General features: G+C 41.8%; 1 protein-coding gene across 1 annotated transcript in view; it reads left to right on the forward strand.

Moving 5' to 3' along the window:
• Nucleotides 1–20,316, forward strand: part of LOC108785794 (E3 ubiquitin-protein ligase RNF213-like) — a 162,824-nt gene that overhangs the window by 96,391 nt on the left and 46,117 nt on the right. The window contains exons 36-45 of the mRNA XM_018554943.1: nt 2,081–2,235; nt 5,470–5,682; nt 6,177–6,358; nt 7,847–7,967; nt 10,070–10,170; nt 12,124–12,269; nt 14,261–14,360; nt 14,460–14,574; nt 17,648–17,855; nt 19,469–19,650. Of these exons, the coding sequence (XP_018410445.1) occupies nt 2,081–2,235; nt 5,470–5,682; nt 6,177–6,358; nt 7,847–7,967; nt 10,070–10,170; nt 12,124–12,269; nt 14,261–14,360; nt 14,460–14,574; nt 17,648–17,855; nt 19,469–19,650 (1,523 nt within the window). The remainder of the gene's footprint in view (nt 1–2,080; nt 2,236–5,469; nt 5,683–6,176; nt 6,359–7,846; nt 7,968–10,069; nt 10,171–12,123; nt 12,270–14,260; nt 14,361–14,459; nt 14,575–17,647; nt 17,856–19,468; nt 19,651–20,316) is intronic.

Here is a 20,316-nt window from a genome sequence, read left to right on the forward strand (position 1 = left end):
TGATGGTTGTTCAGCAGCAGCGAACAGTTCGCTGGGTGGCGGGACTTTTTAATTTCGGCGAGTTGGCGGGTGTTGTTCATCGTAACTGGCGAGGGTCTATGCTGGACCACGTGACTTTGCCTTTGGATTACATAGTTGGACAATTTTTGGGGTTTTTGTTTTTATTATTAATAATAAATTATATTAAAATGGGCAAAGCGAGTTGTGACATTCGGCCCCGAAACTGTAATTTTGCAGATGGTGTTTGACGGCACCAGGACTTTTTTTTTTATTTCGGCGAGTCAGCGGGCGTAGATCATTATGATTTACAAGGATTTACATCGCTGGATGACATGATTGACCTTTGGATTACATCGTTGGACAATTGTTTTTCTCCATAATAAAGGAATTGCCAAAAATTGTCTTTTGTTTTTTGTTCAAATAAAGGACTTTTTCAAGGTGTTGTGTTTTTATTTACTATTTTGTGTACTATTTGGTGAATGAGTAGGGGTAACAACTACCTCTTGTTTATTCACAAGGTGGGGTGGCATTTGAGTGGCACCTAGATGCAGATGAGCCCCCCTATCCACTGACGCCCCACAACCACCGGGCCAGGGTTGTGGGTGTTGGAAATGCAACAACATGTGCTAATATACACCAATTGTGTTGCTGGCTGTAACTATGTCTTTTGAGCAGTAGATGGCGCTGTAGTGTAATGTTAGTCTATGCTAATTTTTTTATATGCATGCTTACATCTATGATCTATATTAGGGATGCACAGATACCGATACTAGTATCAGTATCGGTGCCGATGCTGAGTATTTGGGTGAGTACTCGTACTAGCCCAAATGCACCGATGCCTAGGCAGATTCTTGAGCTTCCGGTTCCTGATTGGTCAGAAAGCTTGCCAATCAGGAAGCCAGGTGCCGTGTAATGACACAGCACCTGGCTTTCTGATTGGCCAGAAAGCCGGCTTCATGCTCCTTCGGCACCTAGTGACGAGAAGTCTGGAGACGGCTTCTCTGCTTATCGGGAAACCAGGTGGTGAGTCTTTACACACCGCCACCTGGCTTCCATGTAATTAGGAAGCCCTGTGGCGGGTCATTACACGCCGCCTGGCTTCCTTAATGAGACTTCCGGTATCGGTGAGTACCGGAAAAATTATATCAGTACTCGATACTGAAAACCCGATAGAGGTGCATCCCTAATCTATATGTTTGATCTCTACAATGCTGTATACACACATGTAATGTCCTGCTAACCAAGTAAAACTTAAGTAAGCATTCCTGAAGACCTCAGTGCTTCATGTAAACACATAACCAACAGCGGGGAAGATGCTCTTGTCCTCATCAACATGGGGAAAAGGTGCTTTTCCAGAGTGTTCCCCCTGGAAAAGCACCCTCCCAATGTCAAGGGCATGTGGCCTGGTATGGTGGAGGGGGGGGGGCACTCTCTTCCCCCCCTCCTCCCCCTTTCTTGCTCTGCCAGGCTACTGCTCGGATTATGTGTCTGGTATGGATTTTGTTTTTGGTGATGGGGTCCCCCTTAAAATTTCTACTAGACCTAAAGGGTCTAAAACAGTTAGGTTTGGAAACAGTTTACAGTTAGATCTCTGCTGCCTGGATTGATTGGTGAGTATTTTTGTACTATTCATTTAGGTTGTGTTCACACACTTACGAATAGCAGAAATGTGTGTTACTGCAACGCATGCCAATGCACCACGTCTATGTTCTGTACATGTTCTGTCTATGGCTGTACATTGAGGTGACATTCATTGTAAATGTCACTCAAAGGCATTGTACAGTTAACGCAAATGCATAATGCACATAAATGCGTTGTGGTATACTGTGTTGCTTAAAAGGGCCCTGTGCCTTTCTTCATACATTGTGGTGCGTTGGCAGCCCATTCGTAGTGAATGGGCTGCCTTAACGCAATGTATATTAACATGGGACATAATGCACCTGCATTACTGTGCCGCAACAGGTTGCTTAAGTGTGCTGAATTTTTCTACTAGTTCTAAATTGATTTAAGCAGCTGCCTAGTTTTGTTTCCTAGATGTATGTGTCTTCATCTAACAAACCTGATTTTGTTTTTATCGCAGGTCCTGCAATGAAATTTCTAGAGATCTTCTGTAAAACGCCATTGGGAAAATATGTCTCCTCTGAGGAAGAGAACACACAACACAAACTTTTCCTGATTTACAAGAGAGATTTTATCCTTATGACCATGAGCATATCCTCTGCTGAAGAGTTAAAGGTACTAGTAGTAGTAGTGTTCCAAAAAATGCAATTGAGGCTGGGGTTCATGCACGCCAAAGAGCTAGCAAAAAGAAAAAGCCAAAATATTCTTAAATTTGTATAAAAATACTTCTGGAGTGCTGTTTTGCTCTAGTTGCTCACATGCGGCGTGAAGACCTGCAGCCTGGTTGTCAGCATAAACAGCCCCTAAGGATTAAGCCACTTAACCCCTTAGTGACAGGAGATGTACACTGTACGTCCCCGCCACTAAGTGCCCAAATGACTAATCGCGTACACTGTACGTGATCAGCTATTTGGGGCTATGTAATGTTGGCAACAGCTGAGAATCAGCAGTTACCTTAATTAACGGATGCCTCCGTTTTGACGCATCCATTAATGAAAGAGTTAAGCCTTTCAGGAATCAGGTGTCTGACACAGAACACCTCCCAGTGATTTCCTCCTCTCAGGTACAGATTCTCATTGCATTCTCAGGAGTTGAAAGCAGTCAATTCATCCAAATGGCCCATGCCGCCCCGGTACAGTTGATACCCATGTAAGAGGCTGCCCTGACCCCTCACATGGGTACCGGCCATACCCCCCCTGATGGCGGTGTTCTATCACGGTTTGTGACTACGTTAGAATGTGTGACCGGTGACGTGGTCACACGTTTTAACGTAATCCCGCCCAGTTTTTTTGCGGTGGAAGGTGTGACTGCCAATAGGTGAAGCATTTGAGCGCTTTCCCAGCTGTTCCAGGGCAGATAGGCGTCGCAGATCGTATGTTCAGGAGAACCGATCTGCCCTGAAACACATGTCACTTCTATCCGACTGCGATCTCACATTCCACTGCACTCACAAAGTCGGATAGAAGTGACATTTCAGGACCGATCAGCTGTTCCAGGGCAGATCAGTTCTCATGCACATGCAATTTGCGATGACGATCTGCCCTGGAACAGATGAAAAAGTGTTGGAATTCTTCACCTATTCCACCGCCGAAAAACTGGGCGAGATTACGTTAAAATGTGTGACCATGTCACCGGTCACACATTGTAACGTGGTCTCAAATTTGGATAGAACAGAGGCTCTGTTTGTAATAATTTAATCAGATAAATAGATTATAATAGGGGACATTACAGTGTAATATTCCCCATTATAATCCACTTGTCTAATTACATTACCGCACACAACCCTCACCAACAAAACCGCCCCCCTCCCTTGTACAGTCTTATTCCACATATCAGACAGATTGTCAGACATTTCTGCTTTGTTTGCTTCATAATACTCTAAAAGGTTCAAAGAAGGTTTAATTGTACGTTTGGGTCTAGCAGATATTTCTTCCTGTTAAGAATCAGCATTATCTTGGGGAAGAGAAGATGGCTCTGTGTCTAACTGTAATGAATGTACAGATTCTTGTGATATAATGTGGATTTCAGTAGTGTAGGTATGCAGAAAACCAGCTTGTGAATTGTACAGTGCAGTTCAGCACACAGAAATTGTATATGCACAGCTCTCCAGCCTGTACTGATGTGCCTTGCGTTCCAGTGCGAGCGATAGCGTTGTGGCCAGACGTTGTGGCTGCAGTGCAATTGACTTCAATGCACCGCCACGCCCCCTCCTGCCTCAAAACAAAGTGAGCCATCCGGAATGCGATCCAGTACGGATAGTATGACAAAATGCATTCTTATCTTTGTTTATATCAGGTTAGACAGAGACCATCTCACTTCAGTGAGGGATGAAGCAGAAAGGAAGTAGAGAAGAGGGGCTGGGAGGATCTAGAAGAAGACTGTACCAATGTACAGAAAACAGTAGGGTGTGAATGGAAGATACCAAAGTATACAGACTAGGCTGTAACAATGCTAATCTACCACTAGCAGCTAGGAATACAGCACAACACAATGTAATGCAATGAAATACATATGCAATGTAACTGAAACAGCAGAAATATTAAAATGACACTGGCTGTGGCAGCACGGCAATCATGGGCATGTCTGATGATGTGGTTGGCAGTCCATGAATGCAATGTTGAAGGAGTATTGTTATATGCATTTACAACTGCTAGATGATTGGTGTGTTTGGGTGTTTAGTAAATGTGTTATACAGGCCTCTCCATGTGCCAACAATTTTGTCCTTAATTAGATAAATTAGTGGTAGTAATTACAGGCTTTATTACAAATCCTGGAGCATTACACTAGTGTACATCTACTACAATAGAAAGCTACGGACATACTATCAAATTCAAGTGAACAGGTCAAGAAAATGTACACGAAGCGTGACACATGTCAGAATTACTGAATTGCATTCCTATTTTACATTTAAAAAAGTAACACTTACCTGCCATAATTTGGAACCTTTCGCTCCCCTTCTCCCAACCTAGGCAGCCTAGATCACATGCTGTCTGACTACTAGTCATCATCATCTATTGTTTGCCGTGAGATAAATGGCTACCCTTTTGCTCTGTATAGACAAAGCACAGGTTCACTTTAAGAATTAGCACCTAAGAAATAAATACTCTTTCTTGAATAGAACTGCTTAAGTACAATTTGGACATAACTTTGGAACCATAACTGTATCTAGGGCTATTACAATTGCAACAGAGAGAATCTGGAGTAAAAGAGAAAATCTGGGGGATTTTTATTTTTGTCAGAACACTTCTGTTATAATGGAACATTTTAGCCAACTCCCTTTCTATCCTCAGCCCGTGGAGCTAAAACAAGCTGACATTAGGAGTTGCTGAGTATGGGGAGACATGTTGTTAACAGTGCATGTGACATGCTGAGGCAAGAATCATGTTTAAGGCTGTTAACAGTGCATGTTGTTAACAGTGCATGTGACATGCTGAGGCAAGAATCATGTTTAAGGACTCATTCACACCAATGCGGTGCATTCCAGGGCGGCAGCTGCTGGAACGCAGAGCAATCACAAAAAAAATGCTGCATACTCTATTTTTTGCGTTCACAATGGACCTGCACGCAGACAATGTTTTTCCATGCGTCCGATCGCGCGGGGGGGGCTGGCTGTTGTGCCATTGACTTCAATCCAACGCCACACCCCCTCCTGATCCAGAAAAAAGAGGGAAGTTTAGTGAGCGATTGCTGTGCGTTCCAGCAGCTGCTGCTCTGGAACGCACCGCAATTGGTGTGAATGAGCCCTAAACAAAATGTCCTATTGTTATTATTAAATGTGTTACTTAATTTAATAAGCAAGCTACACCTTGCGCTTACCAATATTGAGCATATACTTTTTATATCTTATAGATCATGGAGTTTGCTCTTTCTGCATGTATCGAAGAATTAAGATCCTCCACAAAATCTAAGGAACCCTTACAGCTTCCATGGGTCCATATTGGATATAGTAAATTTCAACACAGGCTGCAAAACCTGAACAGGATTTTGGTGATCAACCCCTCAGTGTTGGGCTTCTTCCTTCAAAACATCACGGATCCCAAGCCAATGCTAAGGAATGAGATGGTGAGAACATTGTGTCACATGGAACTCTTGGTGTTCAGGCTAGAAATAGGTCTGTCTGATTCTTTGTGTTTTGCTCATTGGGGTCCTGAAATGTCACTTCTATCCAACATTGTGAAATGTCAGATCGCACTGACAAAGTCGGATAGAAGTTACATTTCAGGACCCATCAGCTGTTTCAGGACAGATCGGTTCTCCTGCACATACCATCTGCCCTGGAACAGCTGAAAAAGCTTTGAATTCTACATCTTTTGCCGGTCACAGACTTTACACCGGAAAAAATGGGCATGACTGTTTGACCACGTGACCGGTCCCACATTCCAACCAAGTCACAATCTTTGATAGAACACCGGCACAGACCAGTGTTTACAGGTGGAAGAACACCCAAATCCCATGTTTCCTTTTTTCCTTTAAAAAAACAAGGCTGCTATTGGGCCCTGAATTTTTTTAGCTGATATAGCAAATTCCTGCATCTCATAATTTTGTTCTTTTTCTAGGTTCTTGACATCTATGCTGCCATTGCTTGTCTAGAATCATTGAAACACACCATGCAGAGATCTGACCCTCAAGAATGGATGCGACAAGTAAAAACCATACAAATGCCCATTGAATTGACCTGCTCGGAAGGATATTTACAGGGACAGGGTGCTTGGTGTGAAACAGAAATAAAACAGATCAGGTACTTTAGGATGGGCATAATAATAAATGCAATTTGTTATAACCAGACTCTAGGCAGAGGTCAAAAAGACACACGTTAATGCAGCTCTTTATTCATTATTGCATGATTAAATGTATTTTGATTTAAATGCAAGCAGTGCCGTTAGCTGCATTTGATTTAATGTTAGTATCTTGCTGTTTACTTGCCCATCAAAACTCCAGGGGTGGGAGAAGCAGCACAAAGAGCCTGTAAGGTGTTTCACTGTGCAAGGTGCATGTTGATGGAATGACAGGGCAGAGTGACGAAGAGAACAGTGTGTTGCTTCTTCTTTCACTGTCTAGTCACAGGGTGGGGGTGGGGAGGAGAACTGGTACTGCAGCAGAGAAAAAACAGTTCTTCACACTGGGAGGGACTATGCTGTGTGGTAGAACTTTGTTAATCTCAGGACTTGGACAAAAATACAAATCCTTTGGCAGCTAAACCAGTTCTCACACATGTATTTTATCTGTGTATTGAGTGGTTCACCTGGATTTCAGCTTTAGCATTACCAGGTGTGCATTTAGCTGTTGGTCCAGGTTTTTACTTTAAAGGAGAACTATGAGGTGAGTGCTTTTCACTCACCTCATAATTCTACCCGACCTGTGACAATGAGACTGTCACAGGTCGGCTCAGTAGACCGGCGTTCGCTCACCTATCGATCCTGTCACAGCCCTCTGCCGTGACAGGGGAGGGGCTGGATTCCCCCCTTCCCCGCTCCCCGCGCTGACTGGCGGATCGGAGGGGGGCGGGTACAGCTGGCTTTGCCTCTAGATAGGCAGAGCCAGCTGTCACTCACGCAGCTGGGCGGATCCAGACATAAATGTCGGGATCCGCTGCAGCTGCGGCGTCTCAGTATACCGCGAGAAGTAGCTCGCAGTATACTGCGGCATCTCAGTATACCGCCAGCTGTAGCTCGCGGTATAATGAGCTTAGGGTGACAGGAGGACGCTAGTTTGTGTCCTCCTGTTACCCTAAGGAGAACTTTGGGGAAAAGCCTTAACCCCATAGTTCTTCTTTAAAGACCGTGTCTCTGTTCCAAGCTGGATCACCAGATATCATACCCTCAACTCTATACAATGTCTTAAACCTCAACTGGAACATAACTACCTGGACCCAAAAGCTTCCCAGCACTCCGCCCTGTAAATCAGCTAGGTAAAAGTAATTTCTGATGATTCAGAGATTGCAGTTTGCATACATTTGCAAACATATGGAAAAGCCACATGACAACATAAAACATCTCTATACTGTGAGGCCTTCTCTATTTTATATAAGCACCCACATTGGGATGTATGTAGCAATCAATAAACTGAGACCAAGCTTGTCTGAAAGTTAAAAATGTTATAAAAAACGGGCTCCATGATTGTGGTTTGCGAGGTGGTAAAGTATAATACAAAACACAATGGCCTGCATTGGTGGGTCACGGTTTTAATGAATATAAACTTGTATATTTTCTTTTTTGTTTCCTCACAGAGTACTTTGGAATTGTGTATTTTCAATGGCACTTTTTATGGGACATCTTTTGGTGGGGGAGAATCTCCAGGACAAAAAAATGCAGGAACTGATAAAAGGCCATACCTTATTCCTTGGGCGTGTGAGTGAACAAGTATAATGTCCCGTCATCTGACAATTTTAATTATGTGCACCAAATATCACTCTTGTGCTTTAGGCCCTGTATGCACGGACTTTATCCTGTATGTAAGCAGTGTACAACAAACCTTTTATAAAGCATTTGCAAACCTGTCAGCGGTCTTGAAACCTTTAAAGCATCCTTCTTCTCCATTTTGAGAAGTTACTAATAGACATTTGCATTCTGTACATCAACGCTCCCAGGTACAGGTCACAATGCAGAGAGAACATTAATCGATGTTGCAGCTGTGACTTATATAGTGCTCTCCCCTGCACAGTTCAGTGACAGTCAAGGTCTCAGACTAATGAGCAGGCACCAGCCAGCATACTTCACTATATTGTGATCACAGACTGGAGGTTTGCCCACAAAACAAACCTCTCAATCTTTTTTTTTTTTAAATCAGATCGTTTTTATTAAACAGTTTTGTAAACAAACAGCAACCATCAACAACGTATATAGACATACAAAAAAACAAAACTTCACCAAATGTCTATAAGTCCCCATTCACACTGACCCATTCACCTGGAGCGCATTTCCGCGCAATCGATATAGCGCGAATTTTCGGGTGAGGATCGCACGACCTTCACTATTGGGCTGCATGCAAATGGAGCAAAAATGTGCGACATCCACGGCAAAAAGGGTCCTGCACAAGCGACGAGCGACAGGCAACATTGAGCTGTAGAATAGAACAGCTCCATTGAACGAGTGAGTTCTCGCGATATCGCGCCGCAATATGCACGATTTTGTGGGTGGAAATCCGCTCAGTGTAAATGGGGCCTTAGGGGCGTCCCGACATGGGGACCATAAATAGCCACAAGAATATAGGTACACAGATGTGGAATCACCACGGAGAGTGTATAAACATACTGGACACCCGCATAAGCAGAGGATGCAAAAGCAGTGGTAAACATGTTATAGAGACCTTGAGATTGCTAAAAGAGACACAACAAAAAAGTAGTAGCTACTGAGATCTAAAGGTTAACCATGAGGACCAGACTAATAAGAATTTACTATCAAGCCCTCTCCTCTGGTACGTTATAGGTTCAAAAGCAATAATCCTATCTAATTCTGACATCCACTGCGAGACAGATGGCGGGGAGTGCGATATCAATTTCCATGCAGTGAGTCTCCTGGCAGTAAATAAGGCTCTATGAATAGCTGCCTTCAAATGAGTAGTCAATATGGGGGAATCTATTCCTCCTAAGAGGCAGGTAAGCGGTGAAAAGTCAAGGGAGACTTTAAAAATTGAGTTAACCAGTGCAACTACGTGGCTCCAGTACCTGACTAATTTGGGGCAGCTCCACAGAAGATGTATCAGGGAACCCTGGTGAAATCCACATTTCGGGCAAGATGGATCATCTCGGACACCAATTTTAATGAGAAATTCAAGTGTACTGTACGATCTATGTAAAATGAAAAGTTGTGTAAGAGTAAGACGGCGGGTTGCGGAGAGTGAGGTCAAGGGTACATACTGGAGGATGTCCTCTTACAGCTCATCAGTAATAGGTTCGAGATATTCTGAATCCATACATCTCTCGCTTTAGTCATTAAACAAGAAGTAGAATTATGCAGTAGGTTGGAATATATAAATTAGATAATACCATTCGTGTGTGTTGACTGAACCAGTGCATCTAACACCGGAGCGGGGGAAATAGGCGGAGGAGCCACCCCAAATTGAGACGGGAGGGCATGTCTAACCTGAAGGTATTTGAAAAAGGGTCTGCTATGAATGTTATATTGAGACTCGAAGTGGGAAAAGGAGCACAGGAAACCATTGACATTGAGCTGGTCCACTTTACGTATTCCATGCAACATTCAGTATCCCGGTTGCCTAGTGATGGGTGGTGTTGCATTCAGCTCTGGCAGCTGCCCACAAGCCAGGACTGAAGTCAGAGTGACACACCATGTGTGGAAAGCCGGGCAAATCCCCATGCATGCGCATTAGGTCAGTCATGCCCACTTTAATACATTTGTGTTGCCTAATTTGTTTTATCATTTTCTAAGGTTTTGCCATTCAATAAAACTAATATTGTCCTCTTGTTGTTTTTTTGTGTTTTTTCTTTTAGTGTCTGGAACAATTTACAGATATAAAGACAGCTAAACCATTCATGGCGGTTGTGAATGCACTTCACAAATGCAGAAATGAAGTTGCTAACTCTGTATTAAGGTAAAATAGAACTACATATTGTTTTGCTTAAACTGTATGTTAAATATCTAAAGCCAAAAGCCCAAGACAATGGAAGGACTCATTTCTTCCTCTCCAGGCTACTCACTTCCAGCAAGGCATCTTCACATGCCACTTATGACCTGTTGGACAGCTTTGATTGTTGAGCAGTCACAGTCATTCCTTGAGGGTCGGGGCTCTACTCCTCCACATGGATTTTATCCTGGGCTGAGAGTTGCACTCAATGCTCATTATGCAGGTTATGCTGAGAGAAGTGGATTCCAGCATAGCTTTGCTCCACATCATACAACACTAGTGGGGTGACCAGACTGCATCTTTCAATATGTAGAGCAACGCAGTCCTACCCACAAGTAAAGCTGTGTAACACACAGTTATACTCTTGTACAAAAACGGTTGTTTCCAGTATATTTTTTTATTCACTAAAAGTTAACAGGGTCACGCTGACAATCGTTTAGACCATAGTAATTAAAAAACAAAAAACAAAGAAAGGAAATGTTTTTGTCGATTGAATAAATTCCAACAAAGAATGTGGTTTTCGTTTTAGGAAACCCCATACATTTCCCAAATTGAATATTACAATCAAAGTTTTGAATGACAATCATTAAGTCTCTGATAGCATTATCGAATGTTCTGATGAGATTTTTCGTACGAATATTCATAGGAAAATCTACTAATGTATACCCAGCTTAAGACTTTACTTTAAGGCTAAGTTTACCTTTCCGCTCATGTTTCATGTTACACCCATGTTTAGGGTACAACAGGAAACATGGGTAGATCACAACCCCCCCTTTCGCCTCCCCCACACTTACCTGAATCGTGGGGTTCTTCTCCCCGCAGACATTTTTCAATTCGGCATTGCTATGCTTGGCTCTGCCCGCACATCCTTGTCATCCATCTTTGAATGGAGAAAGAATAAGTCCCATCAGCCACCATGTCAGATTGCGGTTGCAATGCTTTACTGGCTCCTATGCAAAAAATAAATAAACATTTTTTTCTTTTATGAAGAAGTGTGCATTTATTGTTTTTTTACAGTAGAATGTCCCTTTATTAGGCAAAAATTAGAACAATTAAAATAGTTCCGTCAACATAAAAAAAAAATAAAAAAAATATTTGCAGTAGAGCTCTGCATTACATACACATTCCCCTTGTTTTGGCCCTTTAAAAAAATACCTGTTGATTTGCCAGATATCCGGTGAGCTCCTAAATACTGTTTGAGCTGACAACTCAGTGTCTCTGCTGCACCCAAACAGTGACGTCAGTGTACCACTGCCTCTTAAAGTGGACCTTTACCCCCCATAGCGATGCATGCTGATATGAAATCATCTTACATTTATTAGTTAAACATGCTTCGCTTTTACTTACAATTACTGTTTTTCCACTTCCTGGTCCTCTTGGGCATCAGGGATGTAATCTGCGCCCAAGCATTGCATCCTGGGAAGGTTACATCAGCCGTGCATTGCTGGAAAATCTAATCTGTAATCTCACTAGATCTCAGGGAAAGGCATTTTCTTCCCCTGAGATGATGTGTATAGTCACATGTCCTGGTCACATATGACAGAGTTCCAGGAAGTAAAGGGATATTAATCTGCCCTTAGTAAAAATGGCCCCATAAGAAAAGTAGGGAGAACAAAAATAAGATATGTAAGATACGCAAAGAATAAAAAGCATGCAATTATCTATAAGTATCTGTTTATAGATTGTCATTACTAAACATTTCTTAAGGTGTGTTTGTTGTCATTTCAAAGATACGGGTAAAGTTCCTCTCTAAGATGATAAAGGAGGGAGTTCTGCAGGCCAGCAAAACTCTCAGTGAGGGCTGGCAACACTGCTTTTTCTATTCATATTGTTGGTTAATAGAGACTGCGCCTAAAACACCAGGTGCTGATAATTGATCTGTGGTGTCACCACTCAGTGCTATTTGATTATCATTTAAAGGGAGTCCATACAGAAAAATATTGAGTTTAGAAAGCAGTGCAATGGATTTTTCATGGATATTGTATGCAACTTGTGCTTCAAGGACAACAGACCACCAGATGATGAGGTCATACACCATCTAATATCCTTTCTATTCGACAAGCCTGGTAAGCAGAATATTTTATTATATTAGTATCTTTTTTACTGAGAATGTATAGTGTTTTGTGTATTATTTATGTATTTTGTTAGTCAACTTTTCCCCCCACCTGATAAAAAAAAAGCTTAGTTTTATTATTTCAGTAAAAATGGTCAACAAAAAACAAGAATGTTTGTAAGGTCGAAGCATAGGATAGGTAATCCTTGACTTCAGGGAAGGATTGTCAGTATCACAAAGTATGTCTCCACCAAGAACAACCAGTGAACAGCTGAAGGTTGAAGCAGAATACTCTTAACCTTCGAATGCAGGGAAATGGAGAAGCAAAATAAAACAGCCCTCTCAGTAGTGATCTAAAGGGAGAGAGGGAAGGAAACCTTCAATGTAAAACAATGAGTACCAAGTATATTAATGAAAGAGTGGAAAGATTCACACACCTATAGAAAATGGAGGGAAGTAAGGATACACAGTAATGTACAGAGAGAAAGAAAGAGAGGTCAGACTGATATAGAGAAGAAATGGGACTTTCATGTGGTAAAAAGGTCCTGTGAGGGCCTCTGGACACACAGGTTACCAGTTAGTGGAACACTGTAGTTGTGTAACTGCCTAGGTTGTCTCTATTGGTCTTCAAGGGAAGTATAGAACAAGAGGATACAAAAAGGATATTTCATCGAGAGGAAGAAAAATAAGTTGTATTGTAGAACAAAAGCCTCACTGAATAAGGGTGAGAGTTCAGGTGCAGGGATCCAGAAACAAGAGTTTGCACCCTGCATGGAATAGTGTATATACTATGTCCAAATAGAAGAAGGTTTCTAGATGAAGGAAAGGGAAAGGGAAAAATTCCCATCCTTTTCAGAAACCAACATAATTAATGAGAGCTGCTCGATCAAGTACGATCAGTTGTGTTGTTGTTATCATACATACATCATATGTACAAAGGAAAGTATGTTAGTGGAGTTCCCATAAATTTCACAATCATTTATTGGCAGAATGGGGTTGAGTTTGTTGTACTCAATAAACCCAATAGATAACAGGAAACTTCCATAAACAGAACACTAAAGCATTTGAGTGAGAATCTATGAAGCATTCCGTGATGGGGAAGCTGGGAACACTATTGCGGATGTAATAGTCAGTGCTGTGACAGAGACCTGAATCCTCAGGAAGCTCAAGTCAGATGAGGCGATCGACCATGTAGGTCAGGAATTTCTTCTTGAGAGAGACACGACTCTGGAGATATAAGCACCACTAGAATGCAGAAAACAAATAGACTTTTTAATAAGAGAAGGAGGGAGAGTACCTCAAACAAGGCTCCAGGTACCATAGGAGGACAAAGCCAGAGGAAGAGGAGAGCTTACATAATTCAGAATTGTGTTGTACATGTGAGAAACATTTTGCTGATTTATGAGGTAGTGCAACTGTAACAACTGTACGCTTAAAGATTAACTCCAGCTTTAAACATATATATACTCTGCGGCTTACTGACACAATGCCCACAGGTCTAGAAAGCACCATAATGCATAGCCCAGTGCCAGAAGGTCACATTCCAGTATAACTTCACCCTCACCATGGGATTACTCACAGAGTGAGTCGTAAAAGACTGGTAAACTTGTCAAAGAGGCTGTGACACAACTCTGAACTGTTCTGCTGCTGAGAAACAAGTGCACTAGATTTTCGGGGTTACCACAGGCAGAGCCCAGTCCCTAAGGTTCACATTACCGGCAAGCCGCACAATCTTTCACCCAGCAAGGCCCGTGTACGGCCACCAAGGCAGCACTGAAGATTAGCCTATTTAGGTAGCTGCTGCCCTCTTTAGAAAAAAACCTCTTGCTTTATAAATCCAGTGTCATGTGGGCATCCTGTAATAAATGTTTATTTTCAAACAAAAAAAATTATATGACCATTTAGAAAACATATAAAAAAATTGTCAATGTAAACTTAAAAGTAAATGTATCCATAACCATTACAGTTGTCTTTAGGTAAACTTTCTGTTCTTTCCAAAAATAGATTCTGTAAGTCACACACGGTCTCTTTCCCCCTTTGAGGATGCTGTGGACAAAACTCCAGTGATACGCTCTGTCATATTGAAACTGCTGCTGAAGTACAGGTAAACAGGAAATCTAATAAGGACATTCGGCCATCTTGTACTCTTTTGATTCTGAAATGATTGGCTAACATATGTTTGTTTTGGCTCTGCTTATTTTAGCTTTGACAATATAATGAAACATGCACAAGATTATTTAGACAGAGTCAAAAGAAGCAATCTTCTCAAACTCGCAGACACAAAAGAAGTATACCTGCTATTCATTAACTGTCTGGAGGTAAGACTTTCCTATAGTAGGTTCCTGACTTTTTCATGAGGCTCATATAACAGGTGGCAGTACTGGATACCATGAGAATGTATAGCCAAATGTAAATGTTACATTATTTTCACATTAAGTACTCACATTCTGGTCCTGATGTTTGCCCCTCCAAATCCACAGTGCAAAAACATACTGACTGTGTGTGTATTGGCTTTTCAACATATTTAAGGAGGCAAACATTAGATCCCAATTCAAATAGTGCCTACAGATAAAGGTGATTTACTTGAACAAATGGCACATACATTGACATGTGTATTAATTTTCATGATCTAAATTAACAAAAATGCAGATTTGTCATTTGGGAAAAGTTAATACACACCTACATTAACCACCACTTAGAAATTAGAATCCAGTGTTCCAGATTAGGGGCCAATGGCTAGAACCTGCTTAGGGAGTATGCAGGTGGAACCTGTCTTATTTGAACCTCAGACTTCTAGGGTCTAGTGTTCTCTTTGCTACTGATGTGTGGAGTCATCATGCCAAGATCAATAGAGCTCTCTAAGTCCCTCAGAAAGAAAGTTGTGGATGTCTATGAATCTGACAATGGATTTAAAGAGATAACCAAATTCAGAATAAATCATTCCACTGTAAAGAAAATAAACTACAGATTTAATAAAACTGCTAATTTGTCCAGGACTTGCCAGCCCAGCAAATTCAACCTAAGGGCTGACCATTTGTTGCTGAAAGAAATCTCTAAGGACCCCAAAATCTCATTGCGGGTTGTTCAGATAACTATTGCAACAGTTGGGTGTCAAAGTGCATTCATCTACAATTAGAAAGTGATTGCACCCTTTGAATTTGCAGGAGAGATGTGTTAAAGTGGACCTTTACCCCTTTCACTAAAAATCACATCAGCATGCAGCCCTGCATGCTGATTGAAAATCATCTTACATTCATTAGTTAAACAAACATGTTTTTCATTTACTTACAAATAGAGTTTATCTACTTCCTGGGCCAGTTCTGGCACAAATTATGTAAGTGCCAAAGCATTGCATCCTGTGAAGGTTATATCAGCAGAGCATTGCTGGGAAATCTCATCTGTAATCTCATGAGATCTTAGGGAAAGGCATTTGCCTCCCCTGAGATGATGTGCATGGTCACATGTCCTAGTCACATGTCTAGTTACATGTGCCACAAATCCAGGAAGTAAAAAGAGAGCTAGTAACATGCCCTCGGTAAACATGGCCAATATCAAAAGACTGGGGAAGAAAAGAGATATAAGGAATGCAAATAATACAATGTCTGCAATTATCTAAAAGTATATGTTTGGAGATTGTTATTACTAAACATTTCTAAAGGCGTGCTTGTTGTTATTTTAAAGATATGGGTAAATTTCCTCTTTAAGAAACAGCCTTTGCTGTCCACATTGAACATTAGCAAGATTACAGTTGGACATTTAATCAAAGATAGAGTTGTTTGGTCACAGTAACAGTAGACATGTTTGTCATCAGCCGAAGAAAGCATTTCAGAGAAGAACTTAAACAACTGTAAGGCATGGTGGTGGAAATGTTATGGTTTTGGGTTGCTTTGCTGCTTGAGGGCCTGGGCAGCATGTAGTCATCGAGTATACACTGATTATTATGACCACCCCATCAGTACTTCGTTGGGCCACGAGATGACTCCACGAGATGACTTTGTTGGGCCGCCTCGTGACTCCACGAGATGTTGAAAGGTGATGCGAGGAATCTGACACTGCACTGTTGCCCTTCTGTTGTCTTGTACCAGTCTTGCCACTCTCCGTTCTGCCCTAACATTGACTAGTCGCTGACGGCCACAATTCGCACGTTCAGACCCAGATTTTTGGCTGACAGTCCAGTCTTTAAACACTTCAACAACAGCTGCTCTTGAACATTTAACAAATTCTGCTGTTTTGCTGATACTCGCTCCATGGCTCTGAGTGCCAACAATCATCCCACGCTCAAAGGCTGTTAAATCACGTTGTTTACCCATATCTTCAGAGAAAAATCACTTCTACTGTCGTGATAAACAACCTGCTTCCCTATTTATAATGGTCTGGCCCTCTAGCAACTTCAGCGCCAAATTATTGCTAATTTGCCTGCAAACGTCAGGTGGTCATAATAATCTGGCCACTCAGTGTACATTCGGCATCATTTTAGAGTGGGCTTGATGAATATGTGAGGCCATGTGTCCAAAATGTAAAGTTAAACTGGAAGTGAGACTTTCAGCATGATAATTATGCAAAATCACTATCTATGGAGGCACAATCAATGCATCCAGGGATAGCGATTGTTTCCTAACTGCTTGTAATCCTATCACATACAACTACATGCAGTGTGTCGCCGTTCTGTAAATGCACCGGCTTTCACCCAGCCATTAAATGGGTGATAGCTGCCCCTTGTAAATGGCAGAATAGGGATTCCTGCTGCACGAAATTGCAGGTACCCGATGCAGAGTACCTAATTGAAATGAATAGAGCCTTATACTGAGAGTTCAGTCAGGCTTTAAAGCATAAGTCAGTACACTAAGTATAATCTGTATATAACTGTCTGTAGAGCTTCATTATGAGGCACACCAGCATCTCATAGTTTATGACTAAAATCGTCAGAAATCCTCTGAGCTGTTCAGGTGCATGTGCACCACGGATCCATTCATTTCAATGGAAAGTTTATCCCCAGGCTGACAAATGGGCTTCCAGTTAAGATGATTGGAGGTTACATGCGCATGCGCAGCACATTTTTCTTGGTGGATTTCTGAAAGCTTCAGCCAGGAACTGTATGGTGCTGTGTTTATCACTGAATGGAAACATCTGGGCAGCGGTATGGTAGACTTTTATATATGTAACATATGCTCAGTTTGCTGGGGAGGAGGTGTAGAAAAGTGCTTTTATCTCTAAATGTCATGTTTTTCTGTTCACGTTTAACTATATGTCCAAGCTAAGTGAGAGATCTAATGGTATTCTTCTAATGAAGGAGACACATGTTTACTATGACAGTCTTTTATGTGTGATGTCAAGATCATATTTGTGTTCTATATGTTATATTATTTTATTATAAGTTGGGATTTATTGCAGGATTCACTATATGAAAAAAAACAAAAAGTTCCAAATGAGGATGAAAAACTTAAATACTTTGAATTGGAAGCATTGTTTTTGCAAAATTACTTAAGAAGCAGCAAGTGGCAAAGAAATGAGGAGACATCAGTACAGCTGCTTCAGGATGTGGCCAGAGTGAGGCTGGCACTTGATGTGGCGGCAGAAATGATGTCAGTCAAACTGAGAGGTACATGGGACAAGCATATATTTGATCACATTCCTGATATTATAAGTTACAGTGGGCAGTAGGTGTGAGATCACAGTGCAGAAATGACTGTTTTATAGTTTTCAGTGCTGACAGATTAGCAGGCTTACATATCAGTGGATGAATAGTACCTTTAGGCATTGATGCATCATGCAGTGGATAAGGTAGGTATGCTGCTGTCGGCCAGCACCCAGCTTTCTGGTTGGTACCAATGAGTTTGGGCATGCAAATATGAGCGGTGTCCTTTTCACAAACTTTTCTATTTGGGGACACAGCAAGCTTACTATGCCTTCAGTTAATTACATACGCTCAGCTATTAGTACTGATCGCTGAGTGTTTGTGCTTCACTCTCCATCATGACTACTCTGCCTGTCACAGGAGGGCAAGCTCTCCTCCTGCACCGCCCCGCTAGGCCTCCTGACAGCACTTTCCTCTCCAGCCTGCTCGGCCTCCTGACAGCTGTCTCTTCTCCGCTCGGCCTCCTGATAGCTTCTCTCCTCCCTGCTGTGCGCCGGCAGCTGGATCGGCTTGGTGTCCCATCTTATCCCCGCTGTCTCTGCTGTCACAGGCGGGGGAGAGCAGCGGGGATCGAAGAAAACACTGACCGGCTCCCAGCAGGGAGAAGAGAAGCTGGGGATGCACCAGATTTTCAGCTGCATTTTTGGACATTTTGGTACTATCATATTTTGCCCATAGTACCATTTTTGGTCAAAATGTTTTGGCGGCCGAAATTTCGGTGCATCCCTATTCAACACCTTTAACGTGTCAATAAAGTTGCATACCGTATTTGCCGGCGTATAAGACGGGTTTTGAAACCTTAAAACATCACCCATAGTGGTCTTGTACGGCGGGTACATACAGAAGGATATGGTATACTGTATGTAGCTTTGGCTACATACAGTATACGGCGCTGAGCCAATCACGGCAAATAATCCTGATTGTGGCTCGGGATTACTGCTTATGGTACTGAAAATTAACCCCGAGCCACACTCTGGAATACCGCCATGGATGTTAGTGGGTGCATTTGAACATTATTTTGGGCTATACTCGTCTTATACGACGAGTATAGCCCAAAACCTATTTTTTTACCCCACAAAAAGTAGGGGGTCGTCTTATACGCCGAGTCGTCTTATACGCCGGCAAATACGGTACTTTTAGATTGTAAGCCCTCATGGGCAGGGCCCTCCTTACCATCTTGTCTTGATTTGTATTGTGATTTTAATGTCTTCCTTATATTGTAAAGCTCTGCGCAAACTGTTGGCGCTATATAAATCCTGTATAATAATAATAATACTTTGTAATCTTGAAAACAAGAAAAACACTGAAAGATCAGAGTCTGAAGCTTGACGTAAGCATTAGTGAATCGGCAGCAGGCCAGCTTTGCTTAATATACTACATGGGTTGTTGGTTATGTTGAGAATTTTATCTCTGATGACTGATTTGCATAATGTAAATACTACCTTCCTTTTCTGTCATAAATTCGGTGGTTTTATTGTACAATTGGGGCACATTACTGATCCTGGCTATTGAACTGTCTTCCTGTGTAGCATTGTTACTGAGTTAGTTTATTACTTAATATTGGACTTTTGTTTCAGGATCCAAAAATGAACAGTACCTGAGATGTGTGGAGGATTTATGCTCCCAGTCTGGCAATGATTGGTACAGAGTCTATCTAATACGCAAACTGGCTAACCTGGAGGGCATAGACATGGTCCAAAGACATTTTAAAGATCCTAAATTCAGATGGCTGTTCCCTCGAGAAATGTTGCAGAAAACGGTAACACATTAAAAAGTATCTAAACCCAACAACACAAATGTTATATATTACAGAGTACTGGTCCTTAGATTCATCAGTAACTGAAAATACCTGTTGATCATGCCAGAAATGCATTGTCCTTGTCACTTGCTGTGAGCGTAAACGAAAGCTCAAACATCCTTATCTTTTTTTGTGTAAACTACTACTCCCACTAATACACCAGGGCCGTCTTTAACGCACGGCAAAAGGGGCAGCTGCCCAGGGCCCAGTCATTGTTGTAGGCGTGGGGGGGGGGGGGAGGGGGGGTATAGGAGGGGGGGGCCGAAGAAAATGTTTCCAGGGTCCAATCAGTATTAAAGACGGCCCTGTAATTCACAATGTTATGGAGGTGATCAAAGGCAGACTTGTTTGATGTCCAGCCTGTGTGTGCCCCCATATATACAATGGAGAAATGAGCATAGCCACGAAGGGACAGGATGAGTGTTATTTGCAGGTCAATCAAGTATAAATACATTTTAAAAAAACATGAAAAATGAAAACGAATGCAGCCACCTCATCTTAGAAAAGGTAAGCTATTAGGTTTGGATTTTGTTTTCCCTTAATAATAAAAACCTTCCTTTAAAAACTGCATGTTGTGTTTACTTGTGTAATGTTTGACTAATATTTAAATTTGTTTGATGATCTGAA

The sequence above is a fragment of the Nanorana parkeri genome, unplaced genomic scaffold (assembly GCF_000935625.1).
Source record: "Nanorana parkeri isolate BGI_ZX_2015 unplaced genomic scaffold, ASM93562v1 scaffold179, whole genome shotgun sequence".
NCBI lineage: Eukaryota > Metazoa > Chordata > Amphibia > Anura > Dicroglossidae > Nanorana > Nanorana parkeri.